This window comes from Rhineura floridana, chromosome 4, assembly GCF_030035675.1.
Source record: "Rhineura floridana isolate rRhiFlo1 chromosome 4, rRhiFlo1.hap2, whole genome shotgun sequence".
In the NCBI taxonomy this organism is placed as follows: Eukaryota; Metazoa; Chordata; class Lepidosauria; order Squamata; family Rhineuridae; genus Rhineura; species Rhineura floridana.
The window spans coordinates 44,226,020-44,240,938 of record NC_084483.1 but is presented as its reverse complement, the minus strand read 5'-3'; the positions used below and the strand labels follow the sequence as shown (position 1 = coordinate 44,240,938).

At 41.0% G+C, this 14,919-nt stretch overlaps 1 protein-coding gene across 1 annotated transcript in view; it reads right to left on the bottom strand.

The window, feature by feature from the left end:
* Window positions 1-1,906: 1,906 nt before the first annotated feature.
* DLGAP2 (DLG associated protein 2) overlaps window positions 1,907-14,919 on the bottom strand; it is a 590,667-nt gene continuing 577,654 nt past the window's right edge. The window contains exon 13 of the mRNA XM_061626231.1: window positions 1,907-4,208. Within this exon, the coding sequence (XP_061482215.1) occupies window positions 3,990-4,208 (219 nt within the window). The 3' untranslated portion in view covers window positions 1,907-3,989. The remainder of the gene's footprint in view (window positions 4,209-14,919) is intronic.

Below are 14,919 nucleotides of genomic sequence, written 5' to 3'. Positions count from 1 at the left end.
GTAAGCCACCCTGATAATGTCTTTGAAGGGTGGGTATATATCTCAACAATAAAATAAATAAATAAATAAATAAATAAGATTATATATGGCTGACAGAGAATGGAATGCAAATGATACAAAATGCAACCCAGAACACTGGAAAGCAAGTCTAGAATATTTTCCAGCTTAACAACAAAGTATTTTGTTCTATACTGCCTGATACTATGCATGTCTATTGTCCACTCAGAAGTAAGCCTCATTGAGCTTAATGGGACTGACTCCCATAGTGTGCATTTAGGATTGAGCTGCGAACCTATGCACACTTGCCTGGGAAGATTGGACACAGTGAGGGTTACTTCTGAGTAAACATATGTAAGGTTGTGCTATCAGTCAAATGTAATAGCATTGACAATACTGCTTATTGCGATTTTACAGACAGCAAAAGAGCAAGTAGGCTGCAACCCTACACCCATTTGCCTGGGGCTGGTGGTAAGCCCCCTTGAACTCAAAGGAATTTACTTCTGAGTAAACATGTATAGGACTGAGCTGTAAGCCTGTGAGCCTAATATTATTTTGTAAATCCTAATTCTCAAAATGGTAACTGCATCATGTCTTGAAGAAAGAATATTCTTCATGTCTTGAAGAAGGAACTGGAAATTATAAATTTTCAGTTCTATTGCAGTTTGCAGTTGTATTTTGTATCTTCATTCATGCAACCGACTTCAAATCTAGTAATGCTCTCTTTGTAATCTTTAGCATTTATTCTAGACTGGGGCTGATTGACTTGCAAAACAAGTATGATAAACATTGATTTTAAGTGTACAATACATGAAAAGCATGGCTTATGACCTACCATTATTGATTTAATCTTTCCTGTACAAAAGAAATGAATATATATTGCACTTAAAAACTTTACTTGTGAACAGGTAACATTTATCAGAATTATCAGAAGGCATCTGGTTTACATTTTAAATATTCTTCTTTGGAACAGAAGTGGAACAAAGTGGGGGAACAATTCAGAGGCAAAGGCTCATATTCAACATTGCTGCATGAACAACATGCAAAGTCACGTTTCACTTTCTCACAATGGCCTTGTATGCCCTTTAGCAGTTGTGCCTTCCTTATTAATAAAAGTATAATTTTTAAGATAAAAAATGGAAGTTTTTTTAAAACAATTAGACTGCTTCAAATTAAAAGTCTTGCCTGGAAGTTAGCTTCTCTTTAAAGAGGTCCCCCTAAATATTAGAGACAGGGTCAAACTATATGTTGTGTTAATTGTGTGTGATCTTATCTGGGCCTGCTTTTCTTTCTTTTTTAAAAACAACTTGTATCTTCGTTGGAGTTATATGCGTTGATGTGTGCTTTTGGAAGGCAAAGCAAAATGCCAGGCTAATAATATGTGTTGCACAAGCCACAGAAGCAAAACACCCAGTGCAGAAGCACCCATACAGGGCAATCCCCTGACAAAAGCTTCTGCAAAAATGGTTTAAGATTGAATGGGGCTAGACTTCACTCTGAATAGATGTGGACTCTTTAAAACTGTTTATCTTTGGGTGTAGTATTGGGGGAGGGGGAATCAAATGCAGATTACTTTATCACCAAGCCTTGATGTACACAGAATTACTCAAAGGAGAAAAGCACATGTGATTTGTCAATATCTGTTTTAAAAATGATATTAAAAACTTAGCAGCAGCCATATAGAGATGTGGTGGGACATGGAGGAGGCGAGGAAGATATATTTCAAATCCACTGTCTCTAAGAAATGCATACTCTATTCCTTTATGTTCAAGCAGCTCCACTTGAAATAAAATCTCATCTCATAAGATGCCTATACCTGTAAATATGCTTGTATTTAAAACAGAACAAGAAGCAGCATTAACATTGTATACTACCCAGAAATCAGGTCTTTCAACATACAGAAACTCTTTGAACACTCCAGAGAAGGGAATATCCTAATCTTTATAGAAGAATCGTTTAAGATTATTGTAAATTTTTTTTGCATTTTTAGTGATATACATTCCTCTTGGTTTTTTGCTTCCAAATTCAGTTTAAGGCTATTTGGTAAAATCTACATAAGAGATCAGGCTCTATTAACAGTGTTCCCTCCTTTCTCAAACATTCAACTCTAAAGATTCATATCTTGAAGCTAAACATGCTTATATCAGCTTTGCCCTAAAATAAGAATGCATGCTTAACAAAATACACTGGAGGAAAAAGAGGAGAGGATGAAAAAAACCCTTTGTCAGATCTGCTTTAACCTCCTATAACTTCTAGCATTTTCAGTCATATGACAGGCTGAAGGGCTTTGCAAAGTTACATATTTAAAGTGCTCATCAAAGCGAAGAACCAAAGTGCTATAGTATAGTTTAAGTAGCTGTTCTGCCTATGGCTAAATACATAATGTTCAAATAAGACTGGTAACAGAAAGCTGTCTCATGGATTTCATTCAGTTTTGATGTTTCTGAATTACACCAAATCCTCATTTCAGTATCTGTGGGATATGTTTTCTTGTGTCCTCACCTGAAAACATTCAAAAACTAGGATCATAACCTTTGAGAAGGTAGATACAGTAGAATAATGCTAATATAAAGTTTCTTTCATTCCCGAGCAATTTGTTTCTAGCTTGTGCCTCAGTGTTTATCAATGACTTGATAACACACTTCTTTCTTTACTTTCTATAGCTAGAAGTCACACACCTCTTGAAATTGTATTCTTTAAGTCTGAAACAATCAAGAGACTTTTCCTTATTTGTCGCTAATACTGCATAGGAAAAAAGAATTCTGGAAAAAAATACAAATGTAAACCACAGTTCACCTTTTAACCTTAAGATTACCGTTAAAACTGAGATATACTTACCACTCACATTCATATTTCTTAAACTGGTTACAACATCACAACTGGCATTTTAAACAGGCAAAGGTTTTTTTTGTATTTTGTTTTAAAGGATACCCTGGAAACTCAATTGATATAGCATTTTGAGACTTCAAATATTACATGTCATGTAGCATCGCTTTTGAATTTAAAAAAAATCATGTTGGGAAACAAAAAAGATACAACATAAAATAACAGGTTAAAATATAGTGAATGTTCCAAAGGAGCAAAACTGAAATTTTCACATCTTGCTACAGAAGATCTAAATTCTTAAGGCTTCCCTTTTCCTTTTGACTCAAGTCCTGCTCTTTTTGCATTCCTCCTTCTGATGTCTGGACGCTTCTCCACACATACTTTTCTCTCAGGGCTGGACTTTCCCAGGATGAAAACATTTCCACGCTTCTTTGTTCCTGATGAACTTTGGAGGTTAATGGCTGGATATCCCTGTTCATCTCCAAAAACTCAACTCAACATGAGATGATAGGCTTAGTGTTATTTTGCAGTAACAAAGATGAGCAGAATGAAGCAGCACATGGGCAGAAACTTTAGCCAGGTACAAGGCAAGGGGGCGAGGGGAAAAGAGAGAGAAATGGGTTCTTTCTTTCTTTTTCTTTCTTTCTTTCTTGCACTTTACATTTGTAGCACCTTCTACTTGGAATAGCTAATGCCTCTGGAGAATGGTGAGATGCACCCATTGGAACGTTTTGTGATTCTTATCCCTAGATATCACATAATTTATAAAAATATAAATAACAAAACAAAACAAAGTAAGCTGGGTTCCATCTCAAGAGGTGTTTCTCGTTGTCCTCTGAGAACATATTGGACATGTAAGGTCTCAACAAGCCCTATCCTTTGTAGCTGATTGTTTAGTCTAATAATAAACACACCAAAAAAAAGAAAAAGAGAGAGAGAGAAAGAAAAAAATAGTAGTTCTTGCAACAGGCTCAGCAAATTCTGAGGAAATTAAAAGCATTCCACTGTGCACATAGCACAAAGGACATGACACCAAGGGCCACTGAGTGGGAGAAGTGTGACCCCCCCAAAAAAAAGAGAGCAGGGAAGAGACAAACTGTACAAGCATTTTGCTTTTGTTTTGTCTTTTTTAAAAAAGATGGAAAAACTACGCAACGTTCTAGTCCTTAAAGCCTTGTTTGGGCCTCTGGGATATAGATCTCAATGCTGTCTGCACGCTCTGTGGCTGAATTCTGCCGGAAAGAGGCTGCCCTCTTAGCAGCCATGAGCCGTCTTCGAGCTTCTTGACGCTGTCTGTCAGGCAGGTCTAGAGACTTCTCTCGTGTAATAGGGAATTTTCCTTTTGGGGGCTTCTTTGGTACAGGAGGAGGAACCTTTCTTTCTTCCTAGTTTAGTATTTAAAAAAAGAAGGAAAGACATTAAATAAAGAGACAGACAACCATAAAGTGCTATCAGAGGGCAAGTTTAGATATTTGCCAATTCTTCCGTGTGACATGTCACATGTCAATGCAGTTTGCACGGCGGAAGTAACATCTGATGCAGTGCATTCCAGATCATAGCTGCTACTTCTCAATGGAGATTGGTCTGTGTGAAAAATGATTAGTGGCCTATACACACTTGCAGATTCAAAATTCTCTCCCTTTTATTTGCCACTGAAATATCAGCTGCAAAATGTGTTCTTCTATCTCTGAACATTTTCACCACAAGTAAATATACAAAAATAGCAGCAGTTATTAAAGCCAATGAAATCACCAATGAGATTTTATTGACACCGGCAACCTCATTGAGCTATTTTGCACAACAAGCCAGATCAATCGGTATTTACATTCATTGGAAGGAGAATGGCACACACCTCTGCCACAAGGTTCACCTGTAACCCTATTAAAAATTGCCAAAGCTGGTTTAATCTTTTCAAAACAGAGGGTGTGAGATCCAGAATAAGTTGAAAGTGTAATTCATTTCAATGTGTGTGTGTGAGAGAGAGTTACACACCTTAGTTTTAACTCTCCCCCTGAAATCAATAGGAACCAAAACTACATGCCTTTGACTGGAAGACACTCAGTCGTCTTTGCTACACTGAATAATGCTGAGCATTTTTTTCATTGCAATTCCAAATGAACCTGCTTTCATCTCATATCAGGAGTTACCACTGTATGTGGCTGCATGTGCAGCCCAAATCTCAGTTGCAGTTCTGTTCAACTCTATTAGGCTCCCACGTGGGATAATGTGATGGTCCTTCCCTGGCTCTCCCTGTCAGGTTCCTACCTGCTCGTGGTTCCTGCCTGTCAGTAGGCACCACCAGGGACTCCACCAGTCCGGACTGTCCTTTTTATGGTTTCTGTCCCCGCTCTAGCACAGATCTCAACAGATCCCCCTGCTAGGCAGCACCACCAGTCACGTCCTATAACCAGTATTCCCAGAGACTCTGCCTGAGTCTCTCTATCAGGTTACCTCTGTGACTGAGTGCTTAAGCTGTCCCACTCCCTTTGTATCAATGCAGATAATTCTGGTTTGCTCTGAATATTTGTGGTGTTATTCTTCCCTTCCCCGCTGCCACCATTTGTCACTCTTCAGCCTTGGTATTTACCTTACCCTCCCTTCTGGTCTGTGAAACCCCAGCCAAGGATCAGGCCTTTGGTAAACCAAATATATTTATTAAATAATAAAGATAACAAGATTACTTTAAAAGGCACTTAAGCATATGGTTTCATCTATTCCTGAGGTACTGGTCTTAGTATTAATCCGAACTCCACACTCTCCTCTCATAAACCCACCAAAACAACCCACTAACATCCACCTCACATCCACCTTCCACCTCACATCCACCTTCCACCTCACATCCACCTTCCACCTCACATCCACCTTCCACCTCACATCCACACAGATTTACCTGACATCCTTCCATTTATACTGTCAGCCATTTTAAACATTCAGCCAATCATCCAGCATTCTACTGCCCATTCACTCCCCCCTCCTCTTTCATTCCACTTACCATGTATCTCCTATACAAACAGCACTTACCATATATACACTAATAGAGGAACATCACATTCCCCCCCCCTTAAAACAACGGCAGAGTATTATTCCTGTTCCAGGATTTATACGTCGCGTTAACAATATAACAAGTCTCTATGGGGAAAATGTCTTTTTTGTTCCTTCATCTGGTCACGTCACTGCAGTCCCGGCCACTTGCCTTGAAAGTCCATCGGCCAGTACATTGTCCTTGCCTTTTATGAACTGGAAGTCCACTTGATAGTCTTGTAGGGCCCAGGACCACCTCTGCAGCACAGTGTTATGGTTTTTCATAGCCTGTAACCATAACAAGGCCCGATGATCCGTTGTTACCGTGAATCTTTGTCCCCACACGTATGGGCGCAACTTGTTCAGTCCCCACACGACTGCTAGGCACTCCTTTTGGACCGACGAATAGTTTTTCTCCCTTGGCATTAGCTTGCGACTCAGATACGCCACTGGATGTCTGGTGCCTTCTCTCTCCTGCAGCAAGACGACTCCCAGCGCGAGGTCTGACGCATCTGTAGCCACGATGAATGGTTGCTCATAGTCTGGTGCTATTAATATGGGTCCTTGGCACAAGGCTTGCTTCAGCAGATCAAAAGCCTTCTGACATTCATTCGTCCATACCACACGCTCAGAACACTTTTTCTTTGTCAATTCATGCAAGGGGGTTGCTATTTCCCCAAAATTTTTCACAAACTTCCTATAAAAACCAGCCACACCTAGAAACGCCCTAACTTGTTTTTTGGTTAAGGGGATAGGCCACGCTTGTATTGCCTCCACCTTGCTCCATAAGGGGGTGATTTTCCCACTCCCCACCTTATGTCCTACATAGATTACTTCACTCACAACTTTCCCATTCACACGGTATGGCATAGATCTGATTGGGGCATGATCTCCAGTATCAATGGAATGTCTGGCTATTCTGGTTCGGCCAGGTTTATTGCTAAAGAGATTCCCATAGTTTTTCAAAACTCTCAGAATCTCTTCTTTTACTTCCTCCTTCACATCCTCTGACCATTCCAATTGATCTACCCCTCCTTTGTCTATGGTTTCCTGTACCAAATCTGGAAGTTCAGGCCCACTTCCCTCAGGGAATAAGGTAACTTGCAACACCTTTGCATCCCTGGTATGGTAAGGCTTTAACATATTTACATGAACCACTTTGCTTTTGTTTAATTGGTCTGTGGTGATTACATACGTCACTGTGTCAAGCCTTTCTCTGATGGTATATGGTCCTTCCCAGTTAGCCTGTAATTTGTCATGTTTCCTGGGTATAAACGCCATAACCATATCTCCCACATCATACACACGTTCCCTGGCTGTTCTGTCATACCAGTAACTTTGCTTCTCCTGTGCTTGACCCAAATTCTTTTTCACTACTTCCATCACTGATGTTAATTTATTGCGGAATTCCAATACAAAATCTACTACAGATGTTTTGTACTCTCCCAGAGTTCCTTCCCATGAATTTTTTAACAGTTCCAAAGGTCCCCTCACTTTTCTAGTGAACATCAGTTCAAAGGGTGAGAAGCCTGTTGACTCCTGAGGGACTTCTCTGTATGCAAGTAAGAAGCATCCCAAACGTTCATCCCAGTCTTGTGGGTGATCTTGAACATAGCTTCTGATCATGCCCTTCAAAACCCCATTGAATCTCTCTGTTAGCCCATTAGTGGCGGGATGGTAAGTAGTGTTGTTCAGTAAAGCAAGCTATGAGACTCACAGACAGGGATTTTTAGAGAGAGAAGGAAACCTGCAATAAACGGGTTAAGCAGAGCAGAACAGAGCGCCAGGTTTGCCAAGGTCAGCAGCTGGCGGGCAAGTAGATAAGGAGGAACTTGCAGAAGCTCTGGTGTGGGGGAAAGTAGTTTTGGAGAGAGAGAACTGTGTTTTGTATTTTGTCAGTAAAGACTCTTACAAGAAACTTGCCTGGCCTGGCTTATTCACTGGATCTATGCGTCCCTAGAATTTCTTCTTTGTATGATCTCTATACGCACACACCGACGGGGGTTATGGGCCCAGCTTATCATACAAAGTAAGGGGTTCAAGTGACGTTGCAGGGAGAAAAGAAAGTGCAAGAAAGAGGCAAGTAAGAGTGGACAACATGGCTGTAAACCTGTCATCCGGGATGCCGATGGAGAGACTGAATGCTGTAAACTACTCCAGCTGGAAATGGAGAATGAGAGCAGTTCTGATTAAAGAAGATTTGAATGATGTCGTAGAAAACCCCCCTCCGGCAGCTCCTTCAGCAGCGTGGACGAAGAAAGATGAGAAAGCGAAGGCTTTTATTACTCTGGGGCTGTCTGATTCTCAACTGTTGCTGGTGAGTAATGAGCCGACAGCTAATCAAATGTGGGAGAAGCTAAGGGCCACTCATGTGCAGCAAACCGCAGGGAGCCGGCTGTGTTTAGCACGGAAACTTTATCAGATGCGTTTTACAGATGAAGTGACTATGACAGAGCATCTGGCTGAATTTCGTAGATTGTTTGCTGAACTTCAAGAAAGAGGAGTGCATCATAGTGACATTCAGATGGTCTATATACTGTTATCTTCATTTGATCGAAAATGGGATGTTCTGGTCTCGAGCTTAGAAACTTTACCAGACGGAAATTTAAATTTCGACTTTGTAGAACAAAAACTTCAACAAGAATGGAATAGGAGACAAAAAAGTAAGAAGACTGAATTAAAGGAGACTGAGACTGTACAATAACATCAATATCAAAGAAACAGGCAAGAGAATAAAATATGTTATTTTTGTGGGTCCCGAGGACATATACAGAGACATTGTTTAAGTAAGAAGAGAAATAACAGGGACTTTGGACGTCAGAGAACAAGCGTGAACTTTATTACTAAGGAGGACAATAAACTAATTAGCTCTAAATGGCTGTTAGACAGCGGAGCGTCTAATTGCCTGATCACAGACTCTAGTTTGTTTTACACATCAAAGCCAATGCAGGAGAAGATTTATCTGGCTGACGGATCGACTCAGGACGCAATTGCAAGAGGCACGCTTAAGTTAAGTAATTTGGGAACTATATTGACAGATGTGTTATTAGTTTCTGGTTTAAAATATAACATTCTATCAGTACGAAAACTAGCTCAAATAGGTTGTAAGATTACATTTGAAGGGAATAGATGTTTTGTGAGAAAAGATGGTGAAATCTGTATGCAAGGGAAATTACAGAACCAAATGTTTATGGTAGAGAGCAAGCTTGATAAACCCACGTGTGCCTGGATAGGAGTAGATAAAACAAACACGAAAACTGTATACATGAATGGCACAGAAAATTAGGGCACGCACATTTTGAGAAAGTGAAAAATACTCCAAAGCATAGTCAAGATTTGGAACTAACACATTGTGAGCATGTGGATGAATGTGAGGTATGTTATAAAACAAAAATGACTGTGACTCCTGTAAATAAGAGCTGTGAAAGTACTACCACTAAACCCTATCAACTCATACATGTGGATTTGGCTGGACCTTTCCAGTGTTCAAAAGGTGGGGCAAGATTTTATTTAGTGATTGTAGATGATTTTTCCAGATTTACACATGTATTCTTATTGAAAAAGAAAAGTGAAGCAGAAGATAAATTAAAGGCATTTATACAGAGGACAGAGACACAATATGGGGTTGTTATCAAAAATATCAAATCAGATCAAGGTGGGGAATTTACCAGTAATTCATTTAAAACATATTTGGAAAAGAAGGGAATATTACAAAGTCTCACTGCTCCCTTCAGCCCATCCTCCAACGGAACTGCAGAGCCATGCTGGCTGATGCAGATATGAATAACACCTATTGGGGTGAATGTATTCTGTACACTGCTTACATTCAGAACCGCCTTGTGCACAGAGTAATAGGCATGTCTCCATATGAGAAACTGACTGGAAGAAAACCCAGGGTGAAACACATAGAGCGTTTTGGAGCAAAATGCTGGGTGCATGTGTCAAAGCAGAAAAGGCATGGTAAATTAGCTTCAAGAGCTCAGGCAGGTCGTATTTTGGGATTTCAGAATTCATATTATAGAATTTGGTTGCCTGAGAAACAACAAGTAGTATTAAGTAGAAGCATAAAGGTGATAGATAAACCTTGGAGAGACAGTCAAACAGTAATACTTGATAGTGCAAGCAAGCAGGAAGCAGCAGATGTTCCTTTTGGGCATCAAATACCATTAAGAACCGCATTGACCGACTTAATTCAAAGTGGCAAACGTACTGTGAAAAGACTGAGGAGTGAAGACATAGCAATGCAAGATAAAGAGGTGCCAGGTACTAGTGCAGGAACAAGTGCAGACACAGGTGCAGGACCGAGTAAAATTGAGAGTGAGGAAGAAATGAAAATAGATACTGTTAGACGGTCAGAAAGAAAAACGAAAGGAAAACCACCTCATAGATTCACATTTAACATTACACAAAAGAATGATGAGACAGATGAATATCCTGTAGAATGGGAGAAAGAAGGGCCAATAGACAAAGAAACAATGGATCTCATGTGGAAATACTGTATTGAAGAATGAAATAAAAATGAGTGTTATCAAATAAAAGTGAACAAAACTCTGTAAAACTTGTATGAATAAAGAAAAAAAACTGAAATGTAAATGTAAATAGATACTGTAAGGAAACGTACTGATGTGTATTGAAATGAAAAATAAGATTGTATAAATGTAACAATGAACGTGTAGTTTTGTAATCTGTGAGTCTCAGGTGGGGGCTGTTGTTCAGTAAAGCAAGCTATGAGACTCACAGACAGGGATTTTTAGAGAGAGAAGGAAACTTGCAATAAACGGGTTAAGCAGAGCAGAACAGAGCGCCAGGTTTGCCAAGGTCAGCAGCTGGCGGGCAAGTAGATAAGGAGGAACTTGCAGAAGCTCTGGTGTGGGGGAAAGTAGTTTTGGAGAGAGAGAACTGTGTTTTGTATTTTGTCAGTAAAGACTCTTACAAGAAACTTGCCTGGCCTGGCTTATTCACTGGATCTATGCGTCCCTAGAATTTCTTCTTTGTATGATCTCTATACGCACACACCGACAAGTAGTGGTCTTTAGATGTTTTAGACCACAACATTTCCACATACATTGCATCACTTCTCCCATGAATACACTGCCTTGGTCCGTCAGCACTTCATGAGGGAAACCCAGCCTCATAAAGATTTTTAATAAAGCCTCTGCCACTACAGGGGCTTCTACAGATCTTAGTGCTTCTGCGTCTGGGTACCTGGTGGCAAAATCCACCACCACCAATAGATATTTCTTGCCATGCCTTGTGGGTTTGGAAAAAGGGCCCACCAAATCTATTCCCACTCTATAAAAGGGTTGTCCAATTATAGGAAGGGGCTTTAAGGGTGCCTTAGTCTTTACTCCACTTTTTCCCACCTTTTGGCATATACCACAAGATATACAATGTTGTTTTACATCTTTGGAGATGTTTGACCAATAATAGTGTGCAGCCAATCTCCTCTTGGTCTTTTTTATTCCCAGATGTCCTGCACGTGGGACATCGTGGGCTACCTCTAGCAATCTGGTTCTGTATTTGATAGGTACTATCAATTGCTTCACTGGTTCACATTCATCCTTTCTCTCAGCAGGCATCCACAGTCTATATAAAATCCCATTCTCACACACAACTTGATTCCTCAGTTTGTCAGTGAAAGGAATCTGTTGGGTCAGGGCTTGTTCCTTTATTTGATTCAAACTGGTATCCTTATTCAGTTCTTCTCTGAAATGCTCTGTCTCTTCCCCAGAGACCAGTTGATACAGTTTATCTCCTTCAGCAGGCCTGCCAAGGGTTGCTATGGGGACCTGAGGCTCGCAAACAGATTCCACCCTGTTTCCTTCAGCCCCCCTTAACATGGCTTCTGTTTCTCTGCCAAGTTGCTGTCTGGTCACCACATATATTTTCCCTTGTGCCCCCATAACATCTCTTCCCAGTATCACTGGTTCTTGTTGTTGGGCATTAATGCCTACTTTATATCTGCCCTCTTGGCCTCTCCACGCCATTTTCACCAGGGCCACAGGCAAGCTTTCTGGTTGACCCCTCACTCCTTGGATATTCACCGTTTCCTGAGGTAATATTTCTTCAGATTTTATTAAATCTGGCCTCAGTAACGTCTGAGCGGCACCAGTGTCAAGCAATGCCCAATAATTTGCCCCTTGTACACTCACTTCCTCTCTCAGACTTGAATCAAGGTCTGTTACTTCTGTCCAGTTTATCTGGCAGAACTGAACCTTTTTTGTGGTTAAATCTTTTGGTTCTATTTTTACTGCCCTTGCCTGAGCAGGATTACTAATGGGGTTGGCAACCTCACATTGAAAACGTAGGTGCCCCGGTCTACCACATTTGTAGCATAATTTCTCCTCTGTTTTAGGTACACAGATCGACTCTGGGGTGTCCTGTGCCCTTCAGATTTTACTGGAGGACTCACTCGCTGTGGCACCACATCCTTTCTGCCACCATTATATGGTCTGGGTTTAAACTCTCTTGATGTTTTCCCCACCCAGCCAGTTCTGTTGGAGGCAAAGTGATCCGCCATCTCTGCGGCCTCCTGCACCGATGTAGGGGAACGGTCTTTGACCAGGAGCCTTATTTCTGGTGGTAACTGATGGTATAATTGATCCAGTATCATGAGGCTTTTCACCTCTTCCACTGACTGAGCTTTGGCACTACTCATCCACTTTCCAAATATATCCATCAACTTCGCTCCCAGTTCAACAAAAGACCTCCCTGCTTGGATCTGACAGTTTCGGAATAACTTTCTAAAATAATCAGGTCCCAGTCTGAACCTTTTGTATACTGCCTCTTTAAACTCAGCATAGGTGACGGGCTTGTCTGAGGGGAAATATTGGTATACCTCAGCCAATTCCCCTTTGATCAGGTTTGATAAATATTGCATATATTTATCCTCTGGTAGCCCCCACAATTGAGCTGCTTTTTCAAAAGTGCTGAGGTAAATCTGTGGATCTTGTCCAGGCTCAAACACTGCGAAGTCTTTTGGTGTAACTTTATTTTTGTTTCATTTCTGTCCTTTCTTGTTTCATCAGAATGAAACCTCTCCCTTTCAAACTTTAACTATTCCACCTGTAATTCAGCATCCACTCTCATTCTCTCAAATTCCAACTCCCTCTGTTTTTCCTTCTCTGCACCTTCCATCCTCAATCTCTCAGTTTCCAACTCCCTCTGTTTTTCCTTCTCTTCCATTTCAAAGACCCTCTGCTTGTCTTTTTCCTCAGCCTCCCTCCTCAATCTCTCAGTTTCCAACTCATGCTCCCATCTTAACTTCTCTCTCAAGTACTCTATATAAGCGGGATTGCTTGAGTATCCTTCTGGGGTCTCTTCCCCGACAGGTTGTTTTTGCTGGGCAGCTGCAAATCCTATAAGTGCTACCCTCAATTCATCTACCCCTTTACCCTCGTGAGGTAAATTGAATGTTATGCACTTCTCCACCAGCTCCTCTCTTTTCATTTTTATATATTCAGCCATGGTCACTCACTCTTTGCCACACACTCTTTGCCAGTCACTGTCACAAGTAATCTTGTTTTGCTATTTCTGTTTGCCACACCACTGTTAGGGATTCTCTAGTATTCGTATCTCACTGCTACAGCCAACACCTGTGACGTATTCTCCTGTGTTCGTATCCCACCGCTACTGCCACCACCTGTGACGTATTCTCCTGTGTTCGTATCCCACCGCTACTGCCACCACATGTGACGGTCCTTCCCTGGCTCTCCCTGTCAGGTTCCTACCTGCTCGTGGTTACTGCCTATCACTAGGCACCACCAGGGACTCCACCAGTCCGGACTGTCCTTTTTTATGGTTTCTCTCCCCGCTCTAGCACAGATCTCAACAGATCCCCCTGCTAGGCAGCACCACCAGTCACGTCCTATAACCAGTATTCCCAGAGACTCTGCCTGAGTCTCTCTATCAGGTTACCTCTGTGACTGAGTGCTTAAGCTGTCCCACTCCCTTTGTATCAATGCAGATAATTCTGGTTTGCTCTGAATACTTGTGGTGTTATTCTTCCCTTCCCCGCTGCCACCATTTGTCACTCTTCAGCCTTGGTATTTACTTTACCCTCCCTTCTGGTCTGTGAAATCGCAGCCAAGGATCAGGCCTTTGGTAAACCAAATATATTTATTAAATAACAAAGATAACAAGATTACTTTAAAAGGCACTTAAGCATATGGTTTCATCTATTCCTGAGGTACTGGTCTTAGTATTAATCCGAACTCCACACTCTCCTCTCATAAACCCACCAAAACAACCCACTAACATCCACCTCACATCCACCTTCCACCTCACATCCACACAGATTTACCTGACATCCTTCCATTTATACTGTCAGCCATTTTAAACATTCAGCCAATCATCCAGCATTCTACTGCCCATTCACTCCCCCCTCCTCTTTCATTCCACTTACCATGTATCTCCTATACAAACAGCACTTACCATATATACACTACATACAATATATACAATAGAGGAACATCACAGATAACACTGACCTGTGTTATACACCTAATGATCAATGCCTGCCTGTTTCTATCAGTAAAAGATGAAAAGCTCCCAAGTGGATGATATATTTATATACTACCTCTCTCTCTCTCTCTCTCTCTCTCACACACACACACACACACACACACACACACAGAGAGAGAGAGAGAGAGAGAGAGAGAGAGTATATATAAGAATAAAAAGAACCCTGTTGGATCAAACCAATGCCTATCTAGTCCAGCATCCTGTTTCCCACAGAGGGCAAACAATGTGGGCTTCTCTTAGGTGTCTAGCAAGACAAGAGGGCTATAGCCCTCTCCCGCTATTGTTCCTATCAACTGGTATTCAGAGGTGTATTGCCTCTGTTACTGGAATCAATATATAACCATCATGACTAACAGTCATTGACCAACTACCCAAGAAGTTGGTGAGTTCTCACTGATTATTAGGGATGTGCATGGGCACCAAGATTTGTTTTTAAAAATCCCAGTCTTTATTCTCTCCAATTTGAGCTGTGATTTGTGTTGTGAGCCACTCTGTACAGAAAAAAAGTTCTGTGTTCCCCTATTTACTATAATGGGGAATCCAAAAATTACT